The sequence below is a fragment of the Pristis pectinata genome, chromosome 38 (assembly GCF_009764475.1).
Source record: "Pristis pectinata isolate sPriPec2 chromosome 38, sPriPec2.1.pri, whole genome shotgun sequence".
In the NCBI taxonomy this organism is placed as follows: Eukaryota; Metazoa; Chordata; class Chondrichthyes; order Rhinopristiformes; family Pristidae; genus Pristis; species Pristis pectinata.
The window spans coordinates 7,546,820-7,561,438 of NC_067441.1; the positions used below are offsets into that span (position 1 = coordinate 7,546,820).

At 57.3% G+C, this 14,619-nt stretch overlaps 1 protein-coding gene across 8 annotated transcripts in view; it reads right to left on the minus strand.

The window, feature by feature from the left end:
* Positions 1–2,965: 2,965 nt before the first annotated feature.
* Positions 2,966–14,619, minus strand: part of LOC127587000 (EH domain-binding protein 1-like) — a 78,646-nt gene continuing 66,992 nt past the window's right edge. For all 8 annotated transcript variants that reach the window (XM_052045089.1, XM_052045095.1, XM_052045093.1 and 5 more), the window contains 7 exons: positions 12,318–12,420; positions 9,583–9,668; positions 8,766–8,886; positions 8,141–8,240; positions 7,224–7,297; positions 5,989–6,103; positions 2,966–4,386 (listed from right to left, as the gene is read on the minus strand). In XM_052045089.1, coding sequence (XP_051901049.1) covers positions 4,299–4,386; positions 5,989–6,103; positions 7,224–7,297; positions 8,141–8,240; positions 8,766–8,886; positions 9,583–9,668; positions 12,318–12,420 — 687 coding nt within the window. In that variant the 3' untranslated portion in view covers positions 2,966–4,298. The remainder of the gene's footprint in view (positions 4,387–5,988; positions 6,104–7,223; positions 7,298–8,140; positions 8,241–8,765; positions 8,887–9,582; positions 9,669–12,317; positions 12,421–14,619) is intronic.

The following is a 14,619-nucleotide window of genomic DNA, read 5'->3' on the forward strand; positions in this document are numbered from 1 at the left end:
ACTGTGCCCGTGCTGACCAGCAACCACCCACTTACATTAATCCTACATTAACCCCATTATTTATTCTTCCCACATTCCTGTCAAATGCCCCCCCCCCCCCAGACTCTACCCCTCACCCACACCCTGGGGGGGGGGGGGCAATTTACAGTGGCCAATTAACCCACCGACCCCCGCACGTCGTTGGGAAACTGGAGTAGGGTCATGAGAGGAACTAGAGAAACAAAGGAATCTACAGGAAAAACACAACGATGCTGGAGGAACTCAGCAGGCCAGGCAGCATCCGTGGAGAAAAGCAGGCGGTCAACGTTTCGGGGTCAGGACCCTTCTAGAGACTGGAGATAGGAAAAAGGGGGCAGCCCAATATATGGGGGGGGGGGGGGGAGCAGAGCAGTGACAGGTGGACAAAAGGGGGGAGGCAGGGTGGCGATAGGTAGATGATGGGCAGGTGCGGGGGAGGAGGGGAGAGCAGATCCACCGGGGAGGGTCAAAGGTAAGGCAGAAAAAAGGGAGGGGGGTGTAGAAAGAGAGGCTAGGAAAGGGAAGAAAGGAGGCATGGTTGAGGGGTGGGTGGTGAGAGAATTCGATGTTTGTGCCATTGGGCTGCAAGGTTCCAAGGCGGAAAATGGAACTAGGCAGGGCGAGGGTGTCTGGAGGTTCCCTGATTGTCTCGAGGCCTCTGTGCTGGAGCTTCACTCCAGTGAACGACCCTCGTGCCACCCTTATTGATTTGCCCAACAGGCCAAGTGCAGAGAAGGTTCTCGGGAGCCAGTCTGTCCAACCCACCCATGCCTGTACGGGGATCACCGTACCCTGCCTGTTCGGCAGAGATTAATCCATATCCTGTCCTTCTGTCAATAAGCAATGTGCCTTCCAGCTCCAGAGATCTCTGGCGCTGTGTGTGTGTGTGTGTGTGTGTGTGTGTGTGTGTGTGTGTGTGTGTGTGAGTGTGTGAGAGAGAGTGTGTGTGCGTCTCTCTCTGCGTGCGTCCTTCTCTCTCCGTGTGTCTCCGTCTCTGTGTGTGTGTGTCTGTGTTGTGTCTTTCTCTCTCTCCATCTGTGTTTGTGTGCATGTCTGTATCTGCATGTGTCTCTCTCTCCCTCTTTCTCTCTCTGTGTGTGCATCTCTTTCTGTGTCTGCGTGCATGCGTCTGTGTGCGCGCGGAGTTTGCATGTTCTCCCTGTGACCACGTGGGTTTCCCCAGTTCCCTCCCATATCCCAACGACGTGCGGGGTCGGTGGGTTAACTGGCCCCCAGAGTGTGGGGGAGGGGTAGAATCTGGGGGTGTCGATGGGGATGTGAGGAGATTGGGATCGGTGTAAGTGGACGGTTGAGGGTCGGCGCGGACTCGATGGGCTGAAGGGCCTGTTTGCCCCGCTGTATCTCTCTACGACGTTATCCTGCGGATCAGTCTCTTCTCGCTCTGTTCTTCAGCAACACAACACCATCTGATGGACCGTGCACTTTCATCTCACAACGTACAAAGGTACCAACCGGTCAGCGGGCACAATCAAGGGGTCAACACACACACTGTCCTCTGACCCCAGTGGAGATGCCAGCAGGGGCTCCAAGTGCAAGAGATTGGCAGCTGGGTGGGGCTGGGACCCTTCCTCAGGTTCCCCCCTCTTGCTATTTACCCCTGGCGGGGAACATGCAGTGGCAGCGGGCAGGGAGGTGGAGAGACAAGGAAACCCTGCAGTCAGACAGCCTGGTGATCTGAGAGAGGGGCGAGGTGACCCCCACCTCAGAGACTGCGGCGGGTACCAAAATTCCTCATTCCCATCCCCTCCCACCAGGAGGGCCCAAGTCTTGCAGATCGAAAGACCTTCAGCTGCACAGCGGCATCTGCCCAGACTGTTGCTTCTCCTGCAGGGAATACGTGCCGAGATCAGCGTTGGGGAAGATTCGACGGCACCACCAGGCTCCCGTTGGTCCAGGACACTCAGAGAGCGAAGGGGAGTTCAGAGGGCAGGGCAGAAGAATCCTTTGGCGGCTACCGGGCCCCTCCCCTTTGATGCCGCTCCACTACACTCCGATGCAAACTCAGGCCACGCATGCATCCCTGCGAATCTGTGCGCGGTCCTGGGCAGGTGTACCTGGAGGTCAGAGGGAGGAGGGGCCGGGTTTGGGTTGGGGAGGGAAAAGGAAGGGCAATGGGGGTGAAGGAGTGGATGGACGAGGGTGCCGGCTGGTATGGACTGACGTCAGGTGGAATTGGGAACTAGGAGCCCCCGCCAGGGTAGGGATGGGGGGGCAGAGATCAAGCCCACAAACATGAAGCAAGGGAGCAGACCAGAGCAAGGGAGGGGTGGGGTGGGGAGCAGATGGCCGCCTATCAGAGTAGGGCTCTTGATCGGCTACGGGGTCCTTACTGCGAAGGATGTGGGTCTCGAACCGCGGTGGGGTGGGGAGTTCAGTGTTTGGAAGGAGCTGGGAAATCTGAATGAGGTCCTTCACTTTATCAACCAGTTGCACTCTCCCTCATGAACCCCAACCACCCCACTTGCCCCGCACCCACACCTCACCTGCCCAGTTGACGGTGGGAGAGGGACGGCTGCAGGGAGAGAGGAGTGGGGAGGGAGGAGGTGTGGGTGCGGGGCAAGTGGGGTGGTTGGGGTCCATGAGGGAGAGTGCAACCCTGCTCAGCTGTTCGAGGCCCTGACCCCACACCACTCTTGCCCAGCGTCACACTGATATTCTTCCCCCGCCCTCCATCACTTAAATTCCCAGCGCGCCACCTCTCCTTTCCCTCTTAACCTCACACCCACGCCCCACTTAACCAAGCTCTGGCTTCCCCCACCCCCGTATGTCCACCTAGCAGCCTGCTGCTACTCACCCCAAGACCGGGGGAGGGTCGAAGCGTTAAGGGACCGGCTGTTTTATGAGCGAGGCTTCTTCCCGCAGAGGCCGCTGGAGCTGTGGAATCCTCTGCCCCCAAGGGCTGTGGGTCATCGAGAAAACAGGGCGGGGGTGGGGAGAGGAGATGCTAGAGGAACCACAGGAAGTGGTGCTGAGGTAGGTGCTTGGCTGCAGCCTTATTGAAGGGTAACGCAGCCCTCTGGGGTGCTTTGGTACGTGCTGGTGGGGAGGGGCAGTATAATTTGGACCCCTTCTCTGAGAAAGGATGTGCTGATGTTGGAGAGGGTTCAGAGACGATTTACGAGGATGATTCCTGGAATGAAAGGGCTGACATACGAGGAGCATTTGTCGGCTCCTGGACTGTATTCACTGGAGTACAGAAGAATGAGAGGGAACCCCATAGAAACATTTCGAACGTTGAAAGGACTGGACAGAGTAGATGTGGCCAAGTTGTTTCCCTTGGTGGGTGAGTCCAGGACTAGAGGGCACAGTCTTAGAATTAGAGGGTACCCATTTAGAACAGAAACGAGGAGAAATTTCTTTAGCTGGAGGGTCGTGGATTTATGGAATCCGTTGCCACATACGGCTGTGGAGGCCCAATCATTGGGGGTGTTTAAGGAGATTGATCGGTATCTAATCAGTCAGGGTATCAAGGGATATGGGGAAAAGGCCAGAAATTGGGGCTAGGTGGGAGAATAGTTTAGCCCATGGTGAAGTGGCGGAGCAGACTCGATGGGCCGAATGGCCTACTTCTGCCCCCTTTATCTTGTGAACCCCAGTATAACGGGGCTGTCGTCATCTATCAATAAGGCTCCGCAGAGGCTCAATAAAGGGGAGGAGGGGAAAGTGCAGGGGGAGCCATGGGGTTGGAGGAAGAGGCCTGCAGGGTGAGTGCAGGTGGGATCTCGGAGTCTCGAACCCCACCCCGGAGGCCTGGGGTTGACGGCCCCGGTGAATGGGCAGCAACCCCGCCCCGCAGCGTCACGCGGGGTGGGTGTGGAACCGCGGCCTCTGGACTGGGGAGGGAAGGTCTCGGGTCGAGCTCGGTTCCACTGAGGGAGTGGGGGTCACTCGTCCGTCTCCCCACCCCTCCCTCCCTCCCCCGGGGACAGGGGTGGTATCATCAGGGTAACAGGAGGCAGGAACAGTACAACATGCACTCCCAAGGAGGGCAGGTAGGAGCCACGGGACCAGGCACAGGTAGGGGCTGTGGTACTGGGCACAGAGACACCGAGGCAAAATGACATCTCCCACTGCCTGTCGATTGGTGGACACAGGTATTCCCAGCGCATGTAGCTCTGACCTCCAGTGGGTAGTGGTGGTGGGGTCAGACAGTGGCGGCCATTCGAAGCAACGACAAGCGACTCCTCTCCGGTTCCGAGTGGGGCGGACCAAGGGCGGGGCCCGTCCCGTCCCTCCCGCTCGCTCTCACTGCCTCGCGTTCAGTTGACCACACACTTTTCTCGCCGGCTGTACCTCCGCCGCTGGTGTTCCAGCCCTCGTTCCAAGCGAGCGTCCTCCTCTTCCGCACTGGCAGGTGGGGGGGGAATGAAAATAAAAACTTATCACTACTCCAGCCTCTTCGCGCACCTTATCCGGACGCATCGCGGCTTGGTACCGCAACTGCTCTGCCCGAGACCGCAAGAAACTGCAGAGAGTTGTGGACACAGCCCAGCACGTCACGGAAATTGGATCAGAGAACCTTCAATCGTTCGCCTCGGAGCGGAGATTTGATCGGGGCGGACGAGATCATGATCGGTTTAGACAGGGAAGATGGGAACTCTCTGCCCGCAGGGGACGTAGAGCCACAATCTAGGGTAGGCACCCGAGCCGCTATAAGTTGTAGGGCAGGGGAATGGGACTGTTCTACTAACTGGATGGAACATGTGAACTGAACCACCACCTGTGCTGTAACCTACGTCAGACTCCTACATTGACTACAGCTCCACCTTTAACACCTTAATTCCAAACAAACTCATCTCCAAACTCCTAGGCCTGGGACTCAATTCCTCCCTCTGCAACTGGATCCTTGACTTCCTGACCAACAGACCGCAATCAGTGAGGACAGGCAGCAATACCTCCGGCGCGATTATCCTCAACACTGGTGCCCCACAAGGCTGTGTCCTCAGCTCCCTACTCTCCTCCCTAAACACTCACAACTGTGTGGCCAGACTCCATCCACAAGTTTGCCGATGACGCCACCAACGTGGGCCGCACCTCAAGCTACGATGAGATAGAGTACAGGAGGGAGATAGAGAGCTTAGTGACATGGTGTCATGACAACAATCTTTCCCTCGATGTCAGCGAAACAAAAGAGCTGGTCATTGACTTCAGGAAGCGGGACAGTGCACACACGCTCCTGTTTACATCAAGGGTGCTGAGGTGGACATGGTTGAGAGCTTCAAAGTTTCTAGGTTGAAACATCACCAATGCTATGACCACGAAAGCTCACCAGCGTCTCTACTTCCTCAGGAGGCTACAGAAAGTTAGCACGTCCTCGTTCACCCTCACCAATTTTTATAGATGCACCATAGAAAGCATCCTATCCAGATGCATCATGGCTTATTATGACAACTGCTCTGCCCAAGACCATAAGAAATTGTGGAGACAGCTCAGCACATCATGAAAACCAGCCTCCCCTCCACTTCCCTCTGCCTGAGGAAAAGTAGCCAACATCAAAGACCCCTCCCACCCTGGACATTCTCTCTTCTCCCTTCTTCCAATGGGCAGAAGATATAAAACTTGAAAACACACCAGTAGACTCAAGGACAGCTTCTATCCCGCTGTTATGAGACTCTTGAACAGACCTCTTGTACGATAAAGATGACATCTTGACCTCACAATCTACCTCATCGTGGCCCCTGCACCTTATTGTCTGCTTGCACTGCACTTTCTCTGTGACTGTAACACTTCATTCTGCATTCTGTTACTGCTTTTAACTGTTGATGTACTTGTTTTCAAATGATCTATATGGATGGCAGGCAAAACAAAGTTTTTCTACTGTATCTTGGTACACGTGGGATTAATAAACCAATTAGAATTGTGAGATTCTAACACCCAACGTTCAGGCAGAAGCAAAGGAATTCAGGACGATATTTTCAGCAGGGTCTGAAGAGATTCCGGTCCACTTACAATCTCTCCTTAGCATCCAGATCCCGCACCAGGGAGTCCCGCTGATTGACCAGGGTGACCAGCTCCTCCAGTAACAGGTGTTCCCTCCGCTGTTGGGCGTCGGTCTTCTTCCAATCTGAGGAAGGATGGGGGAGGGAAGTGAGATAAAGAACGAAAAAGAGGAAAGGTAGACGAAAACAAAAAAGACAAAGAGATAAAAAGGGAGAAATGCATTATTATAGTGAAGTTTGTAACCGGGCAGACGGGACTAGGTCGCCAGGCAACACAGTCAGCCTGTTTGTATGCTGTAGGACTCCATGACTCTGTTGGTAATTGGGATTAGTACAGATAACATGGAAATGGTGGGCCGAAGGATCTGTTCATGCACCAGACGACCCTATAACATCCCAAAATTGTGGGCAGTCACTGCTACAATGTGGGAAATGATGACGCCAACGTGTGTACATTAGCACACTGCTACATGGGTCCCCTTTGACTCTCACCAACTGTTACCAATGCACCATAGAAAGCATCCTATCACGGCTTGGGACGGCAACTGCTCTGCCCGGGACCGCAAGAAACTGCAGAGAGTTGTGGACGCAGCCCAGTGGGTCACGGACACCAACCTCCCCTCCTTGGACTCTTTACCTCTCGCTGCCTTGGTCAAGCAGCCAGCATAATCAAAGACCCCCACCCAACCGGGTCATTCTCTCTTCTCTCCTCTTCCATCGGGTAGAAGATACAGGAGCCTGAGGGCACAGACCACCAGGCTTCAGGACAGCTTCTACCCCACTGTGATAAGACTATTGAATGGTTCCCTTATACAATGAGATGGACTCTGACCTCACGATCTACCTTGTTGTGACCTTGCACCTTATTGCACTGCACTTTCTCTGTAGCTGTGATACTTTACTCTGTACTGTTATTGTTTTTACCCGTACTACCTCAATGCACTCTGTACTAACTCAATGTAACTGCACTGTATAATGAATTGACCTGTACAATGGATTTGCAAGACAAGTTTTTCACTGTACCTCAGTACAAGTGACAATAATAAACCAACACCAATGACGAGAGCATGTAGTCCGGTTGAGGGTTAAATACTGTGATGCTGGGGATCTCAGAAGGAAGTAGACACGGATCAGCCAATCAGCAGGTCTGGTTGAACGTGACTGCAGGCCCGACAGCTGCGGCTTTCCTGCTCGTGTCTCACCATCCCCCCCCCCCCCCAAGGACGGGGACTTGTGCCCAATTACCTTCGATGGCCATCATGGCTCTCAGCTCCCGGTTCAGCAGCTCAAACCTCCGCTCAAGATCCTGCTCCTCCTCTCTACACAGACACAGAGACAGAGACGAGGTCAGTCTGGCGATAGTCAGAGGACACCAGCCTCCAAATCCACCCTGGATAGAATCCCCTCCACGCAAGCCTGCATGGTCTTATCTGGGTGGAGCACTTCCAAGATACAAAACAAGGAGAGACAGTGATCCTGGGCATCAGAGTTACAGGCTGGTGAAATCGGAATTCAGAAGCAGTGGTAGGACAGTGTAGAGGGAGCTTTACCCTGTGTCTGACCCTGGGACTGTGTGATGGGACGGTGTAGAGAGAGCTTCACCCTGTGTCTGACCCCAGGAGTGTGTGATGGGACGGTGTAGAGAGAGCTTCACTCTGTGTCTGACCCCGGGAGTGTGTGATGGGATGGTGTAAAGGGAGCTTCACTCTGTGTCTGACCCCGGGAGTGTGTGATGGGATGGTGTAAAGGGAGCTTCACTCTGTGTCTGACCCCGGGAGTGTGTGATGGGATGGTGTAAAGGGAGCTTCACTCTGTGTCTGACCCCGGGAGTGTGTGATGGGATGGTGTAAAGGGAGCTTCACTCTGTGTCTGACCCCGGGAGTGCGTGATGGGATGGTGTAAAGGGAGCTTCACCCTGTGTCTGACCCCAGGAGTGTGTGATGGGACGGTGTAGAGAGAGCTTCACTGTGTCTGACCCCGGGAGTGTGTGACGGGAGCTTCACCCTGTTTCCAGTTTCCCGGAGCAGATGAACTTGCTCCATCCACGTGGTGAGACCGGTTGGCAACACTGCCCAGTACAGGCTCACACCCCAGCCTCCTGTATCAGCTGCCCCCCACCTGTCAGCCCCCTTCTGGCCGGCTTGAGGATTCAAAGCACTCACAGAAGCTGCAGTTGGTCCTGTCTTCGAATCAGTGCATTTTTCTTATTCACCAGGACAAACCACTCCTGGATCAAAAGTTCCTCTTCCATCCGGCTCGTACCTGAAATCATGGAGAGTCATTACTGAGGCTTCAGCACGAGACTGAACTCCGGGAGGGCAGAAGGTATCGCCCGGCGAGAGGCACCTTTGTGGACAGAGATGTCCCCCTTCCCCCACCTCTAAGGAGTGGCGCAGCAGGTACAGCCACTGCCTCACAGTTCCAGAGACCCAGGAGCGATCGTGGCCTCCAGGTGTGTGTGTGTCTCTCTCTCTCTGTCTGCGTGTGCATGGAGTTTGCACCTTCTCGTGTTTCCCCCAGGTGCTCCGGTTCCGTCCCAACGACGTGCGGGGATCAGTGGGTTTAATTCCCTCCTGTAGATTGCTCCCCACTAGTGTGTGGGTAAGGGTAGAATCCGGGGGGGGGGGGGGGGGGGGGGGTGGGGGGCGGAGGTGGGAGATGATGTGAACGTTGGGGGGATGAAATGGCATCGGTGTAACTGGGTGGTTGATGGTCGATGTGCACTTTGCAGGTGCAAGGTCCTGCTCCGGTGCTGCATCTGCCCCCTCACCGCCACGGTGCACTCACCAGCCGCCATCAGGTGCCGGAGCTGTTTCTCAACGACAGCAGCCCGGGAGTCGATCTGCTTCTGCTCGCTCTCGAGCGCACTCAGCTCACCCAGGACGTACTGACTGGTGTCTCGGAACCGCTGGGGACAGGCAGAAGGGAGGTCAGTGGGGAACAGGCAGCAGTCAATGCAGGAATGGCCCTCAGTCAAAAGTTATACAGCAACAGACCCGTCCCCACCGGTACCGTACCCCGGTGTTATACAGCGACAGGCCCGTCCCCACCGGTACCGTACCCCGGCGTTATACAGCGACAGGCCCGTCCCCACCGGTACCGTACCCCGGCGTTATACAGCGACAGGCCCGTCCCCACCGGTACCGTACCCCGGCGTTATACAGCGACAGGCCCGTCCCCACCGGTACCGTACCCCGGCGTTATACAGCGACAGGCCCGTCCCCACCGGTACCGTACCCCGGCGTTATACAGCGACAGGCCCGTCCCCACCGGTACCGTACCCCGGCGTTATACAGCGACAGGCCCGTCCCCACCGGTACCGTACCCCGGCGTTATACAGCGACAGGCCCGTCCCCACCGGTACCGTACCCCGGCGTTATACAGCGACAGGCCCGTCCCCACCGGTACCGTACCCCGGTGTTATACAGCGACAGATCCATCCCCACCGGTACCGTACCCCGGTGTTATGCAGCGACAGGCCCGTCCCCACCGGTACCGTACCCCGGTGTTATACAGCGACACACCTGTCCCCGCCCATACTGTACCCCGGGGACAACCAGTGCCCACATACAACTGTGGCTGGAAGCTCTGGGAGGCCACCTACCGGAGTGTCTTCATCGGGCTTGATCTGGGGAACGTTCTCCTTCTCACATGACTGCTCCTCCTGCGCTGACTTCTGCCTCTTCAGCTCTGCAGGGGAACAGGACGCGACGTTATAACCCAATCCAATGGCGGCCAGGTCACCACCTGCAGCTGTCACTCCCCGCGGAATCGCCGGGCTATCAGCCACTGGTGCCTGGGCCAGCCTCGCCCCCCAACCCCACCCTCCCTCCCCGGCTCGCTCCTCCCTTCCCACCCACCACTCCCCGTCCCCTGGATCTGGAGGTGCCACACTTGTCCCCACACCTCCTCCTCACCTCCACGCAGGAACCCAAACAACGCTTCCAGGTCGGACGAGAGAGTCGTGTGTACCTTGTCCACAGCATCCGGTGCTCGCGACGTGGCCCCCTCCACATCAGCGAGCATAGATGAGGCAACTGCTTTGCCGAGCACCCGTTCTCTCTCTGCAACGCCCATCCCGCGCTCCCAGTTGCATGTCATTTCAACTCCCCCTCCCATATCCACCCGCCCGTCCTCTGCCGCAGTGAGGCCAAACACAAACTGGAAGACCAACACCTCATATCCCACATGGGTTGCCTACAGCCCAATGGTACTGAACATCGAACATTACAGCACAGTACAGGACCTTCAGCCCACAACGTTGAGCCGACATTTTACCCTGCTCTAAGATCTATCTGACGTGAATGATAGAAAAATAGGGGGCTACGTGGGAGGGAGAGGTCAGATAGATCTTAGAGCAGGATAAAATGTCGGCACAACACTGTGGGCCGAAAGGCCTGTCCTGTGCTGTAGTGTTCTATGTTCTAACCCTTCCCTCCCACATAGCCCCCCATTTCTCTATCATTCATGTGTCTATCTAAGAGTCTCTTAAATGTCCCTAATGTATCTGCCCCCACAACCTCTGCCGGCAGCGCGTTCCACGCACCCACCACTCTCTGTGTAAAAAAAATTACCCCTGACATCCCCCTTATACATTCCTCCAATCACCTGAAAATTATGCCCCCTCGTGTTAGCCATTGTCGCCCTGGGAAAAAGTCTCTGACTGTCCACTCGATCTATGCCTCTTATCATCCTGTACACCTCTATCAAGTCACCTCTCATCGTCCTCCTCTCCAAAGAGAAAAGCCCTAGCTCGCTCAACCTATCCTCATAAGACATGCTCTCCAATCCAGGCAACATCCTGGTAAATCTCCTCTGCACCCTCTCTGAAGCTTCCACATCCTTCCTGCAATGAGGCAACACTATGAGTGTATGAACACTGAGTGTCGGGAACCCACACTCCGTGTCCCTTTCTCACTCTCACTGTGCTCTCTCTCTCCCTTTTGTTCACGTCTTCCATCCCACCCTCCTCTCGTTAACAGTACCCATCACCCTCCCCCACCTGGCTCCATCTCCCCCTCACCCACATCCCTCTCCACCTGGGTTTCTTCTCCTTGGTTCATCTTCCCTGCCTCCTCCCTCTCACAATCCCATCTGCCCATCATTCCCCCTCCACCCACTACCTACCAGCCTCCGTCTCACCGCTCCCCCTCACTTCTGTCTATCAGCATTCTTCGCCCAACACCCTCAGCCCCGACGCAGGGGTTCGATCTGAAATGGCCACCATCCTCCCTCTTCTAAACCGGAGGGAGTTTAGGCAAAGTCGTTTAATATCTCTACGCTGTATGCTCTTGTTGGTACCTTATCAAAAGCCAAATACTTCAGATTTGCCCTCGTTTAATCTGCTGGTGGCAGCTCCAAAACAACATCCAAATGCAACTTCCCCAAGTCCACATTAACCCTACCCTGTATCATTAAGAGTTTCCAAGCATCTTGTTACCACTCCCTCAATAACAGATTGTAACTACTACTTAGGCAGTCGCTTTAGATGACTTGCTGACACTCCTGTTCTGAAGGACTTCCCCTATTACTGTCAGGCTAATGTTCTCTCCTTATGCAGGAGCATTACATTTGTTATGATGCAAGTTGTGAGAATCTTTTGTGTGTGTGTGTGTGTGCATGTGTGTGTGCGTGCACGCCTGTCTGTGGAACTTGCACATTCTCCCTGTGACCGCGAGGGTTTCCCCCGGGTGCTCCCGGTTCCCTCCCACATCCCAACGGCGTGTGGGGTCGGTGGGTTAATTCCCCACTGCAACCTGCTCCTAGTGTGTGCGCATGAGCACTAGAATCTGGGGCCAGTTGATGGGGGTGTGGAGGAATAAAATGGGATCGGTGCAAACAGTCGGCAGGGACTCGATGGCCTGAAGGGTTCACTTCCCTGTTGTACGATTCTTTCCAGAGCACCACCAATTGTTGGAATAAGACGAGCAAGGCAGTAGCATTTGTCATCAAGGATCCCCACCATCCAGGCCGTGTCATCTTCTCACAGCTACCATCGGGCAGGAGGTACAGAAGCCTGAAGTCCCCACACCATCAGGTTCAGGAACAGCTACTTCCCTTCAACCATTCGCTCCTTGAACCGACCGGCACAACCCTAATCACCACCTCAGCAACGGAACACTCTCTGGCACTCCTGTGGACTTGTCTTAATATTTTTTTTTGCATAAAGGTCTCGTTTTTGCAGTCTTTTCCTTCATTGTTATACATGTGTAATTTCTGTTCTGTGTGTTGTCTGTACCTACGTGCCTGTGATGCTGCTACAAGATTTTCATTGTACCTGTACCTCACCGTACCTGTGCACATGGCAATAAGCCAGACCCGTGCATTCCCCAGACGTACCTGTGCGCTGTTCCGTGCCCGGCTGGTATCTTCCCTGTCCGGGCGAAGGCAGCTTGGCGCTGGGCTCCGGGCAGATCTCGATCTGTACCTCGCTGACATCCAGCTGCAGAGCGAAGAGAACAAAACTGCTGGTGGGTCACACAAGGCAGACGAGATGGACTCGGGAGATCCAAACGCCTCATCTCCACCTGCACTACAGCAGCTGAACCTCAAGGGACCGCCCACCCTTGGGTGGGAGCCACAGATCCCAAAGCGGGTCTTGCAAGGACAACAGTCATAAACCAGGCCTGCTCTCTACGTACAAAGCAGTCGACATATTTCCCACAGCACAATGCTGGATTGGGCAGCGCAGAGGGTAGAGCCACTGCGTCGTGGCTCCAGAGACCGGGGTTCGATCCCGACTCCCGGTGGCACACACACGCGTGTATACGTGTACGTGCGTGGAGTTTTCACGTGCTCCCTGTGACCCCGTGGGTTTCCCCCAGGTGCTCCGGTTTCCTCCCACATCGCAAAGATGTACAGGGAGATCCTAGTTTGTGGATGGGGGGGGGGGAACCCCCTGGTGTGTGTGGGTGGGGGGGGGAGTTCCAAGTGTGTGGGTGGGTGGGGGGGGGAGTTCCAAGTGTGTGGGTGGGGGGGGAGTTCCAAGTGTGTGGGTGGGTGGGTGGGTGGGGGGGGAGTTCCAAGTGTGTGGGTGGGTGGGTGGGTGGGGGGGGGGGGGGGGGAGTTCCAAGTGTGTGGGTGGGTGGGTGGGTGGGTGGGGGGGGAGTTCCAAGTGGGTGGGTGGGTGGGGGGGGAGTTCCAAGTGTGTGGGTGGGTGGGGGGGGAGTTCCAAGTGTGTGGGTGGGTGGGTGGGTGGGTGGGGGGGGAGTTCCAAGTGTGTGGGTGGGGGGGGGAGTTCCAAGTGTGTGGGTGGGTGGGTGGGTGGGTGGGGGGGGAGTTCCAAGTGTGTGGGTGGGTGGGTGGGTGGGGGGGAGTTCCAAGTGTGTGGGTGGGTGGGTGGGTGGGTGGGGGGGGAGTTCCAAGTGTGTGGGTGGGTGGGTGGGTGGGTGGGGGGGGAGTTCCAAGTGTGTGGGTGGGTGGGTGGGTGGGGGGGGAGTTCCAAGTGTGTGGGTGGGTGGGTGGGGGGGGAGTTCCAAGTGTGTGGGTGGGTGGGTGGGTGGGTGGGGGGGGAGTTCCAAGTGTGTGGGTGGGTGGGTGGGGGGGGAGTTCCAAGTGTGTGGGTGGGTGGGTGGGTGGGGAGTTCCAAGTGTGTGGGTGGGTGGGTGGGTGGGGGGGGGAGTTCCAAGTGTGTGGGTGGGTGGGTGGGTGGGGGGGGGGAGTTCCCGGTGTGTGGCTGACGGGGGGAGGATCCCCCAGTGTGTGGGTGGGTGGGGGGCGGCAGAGGACCCCAGTGTGTGGGTGAGGGGGGGGGGGAAGGACCCCCGTGTGTGGGTGAGGGGTGGGGGAGGGAAGGACCCCCGTGTGTGGGTGAGGGGTGGGGGAGGGAAGGACCCCCGTGTGTGGGTGAGGGGTGGGGGAGGGAAGGACCCCCGTGTGTGGGTGAGGGGTGGGGGAGGGAAGGACCCCCGTGTGTGGGTGAGGGGTGGGGGAGGGAAGGACCCCCGTGTGTGGGTGAGGGGTGGGGGAGGGAAGGACCCCCGTGTGTGGGTGAGGGGTGGGGGAGGGAAGGACCCCCGTGTGTGGGTGAGGGGTGGGGAAGGACCCCCGTGTGTGGGTGAGGGGTGGGGAAGGACCCCCGTGTGTGGGTGAGGGGGGGGGGGGGAAGGACCCCCGTGTGTGGGTGAGGGGGGGGGGGAAGGACCCCCGTGTGTGGGTGAGGGGGGGGGGGGGAAGGACCCCAGTGTGTGGGTGAGGGGGGGGGGGGAAGGACCCCCGTGTGTGGGTGAGGGGTGGGGGAGGGAAGGACCCCCGTGTGTGGGTGAGGGGTGGGGGAGGGAAGGACCCCCGTGTGTGGGTGAGGGGTGGGGGAGGGAAGGACCCCCGTGTGTGGGTGAGGGGTGGGGGAGGGAAGGACCCCCGTGTGTGGGTGAGGGGTGGGGGAGGGAAGGACCCCCGTGTGTGGGTGAGGGGTGGGGGAGGGAAGGACCCCCGTGTGTGGGTGAGGGGTGGGGAAGGACCCCCGTGTGTGGGTGAGGGGTGGGGAAGGACCCCCGTGTGTGGGTGAGGGGGGGGGGGGAAGGACCCCCGTGTGTGGGTGAGGGGGGGGGGGAAGGACCCCCGTGTGTGGGTGAGGGGGGGGGGGAAGGACCCCCGTGTGTGGGTGGGGGGGGGAGGGGAAGGACCCCCGTGTGTGGGTGGG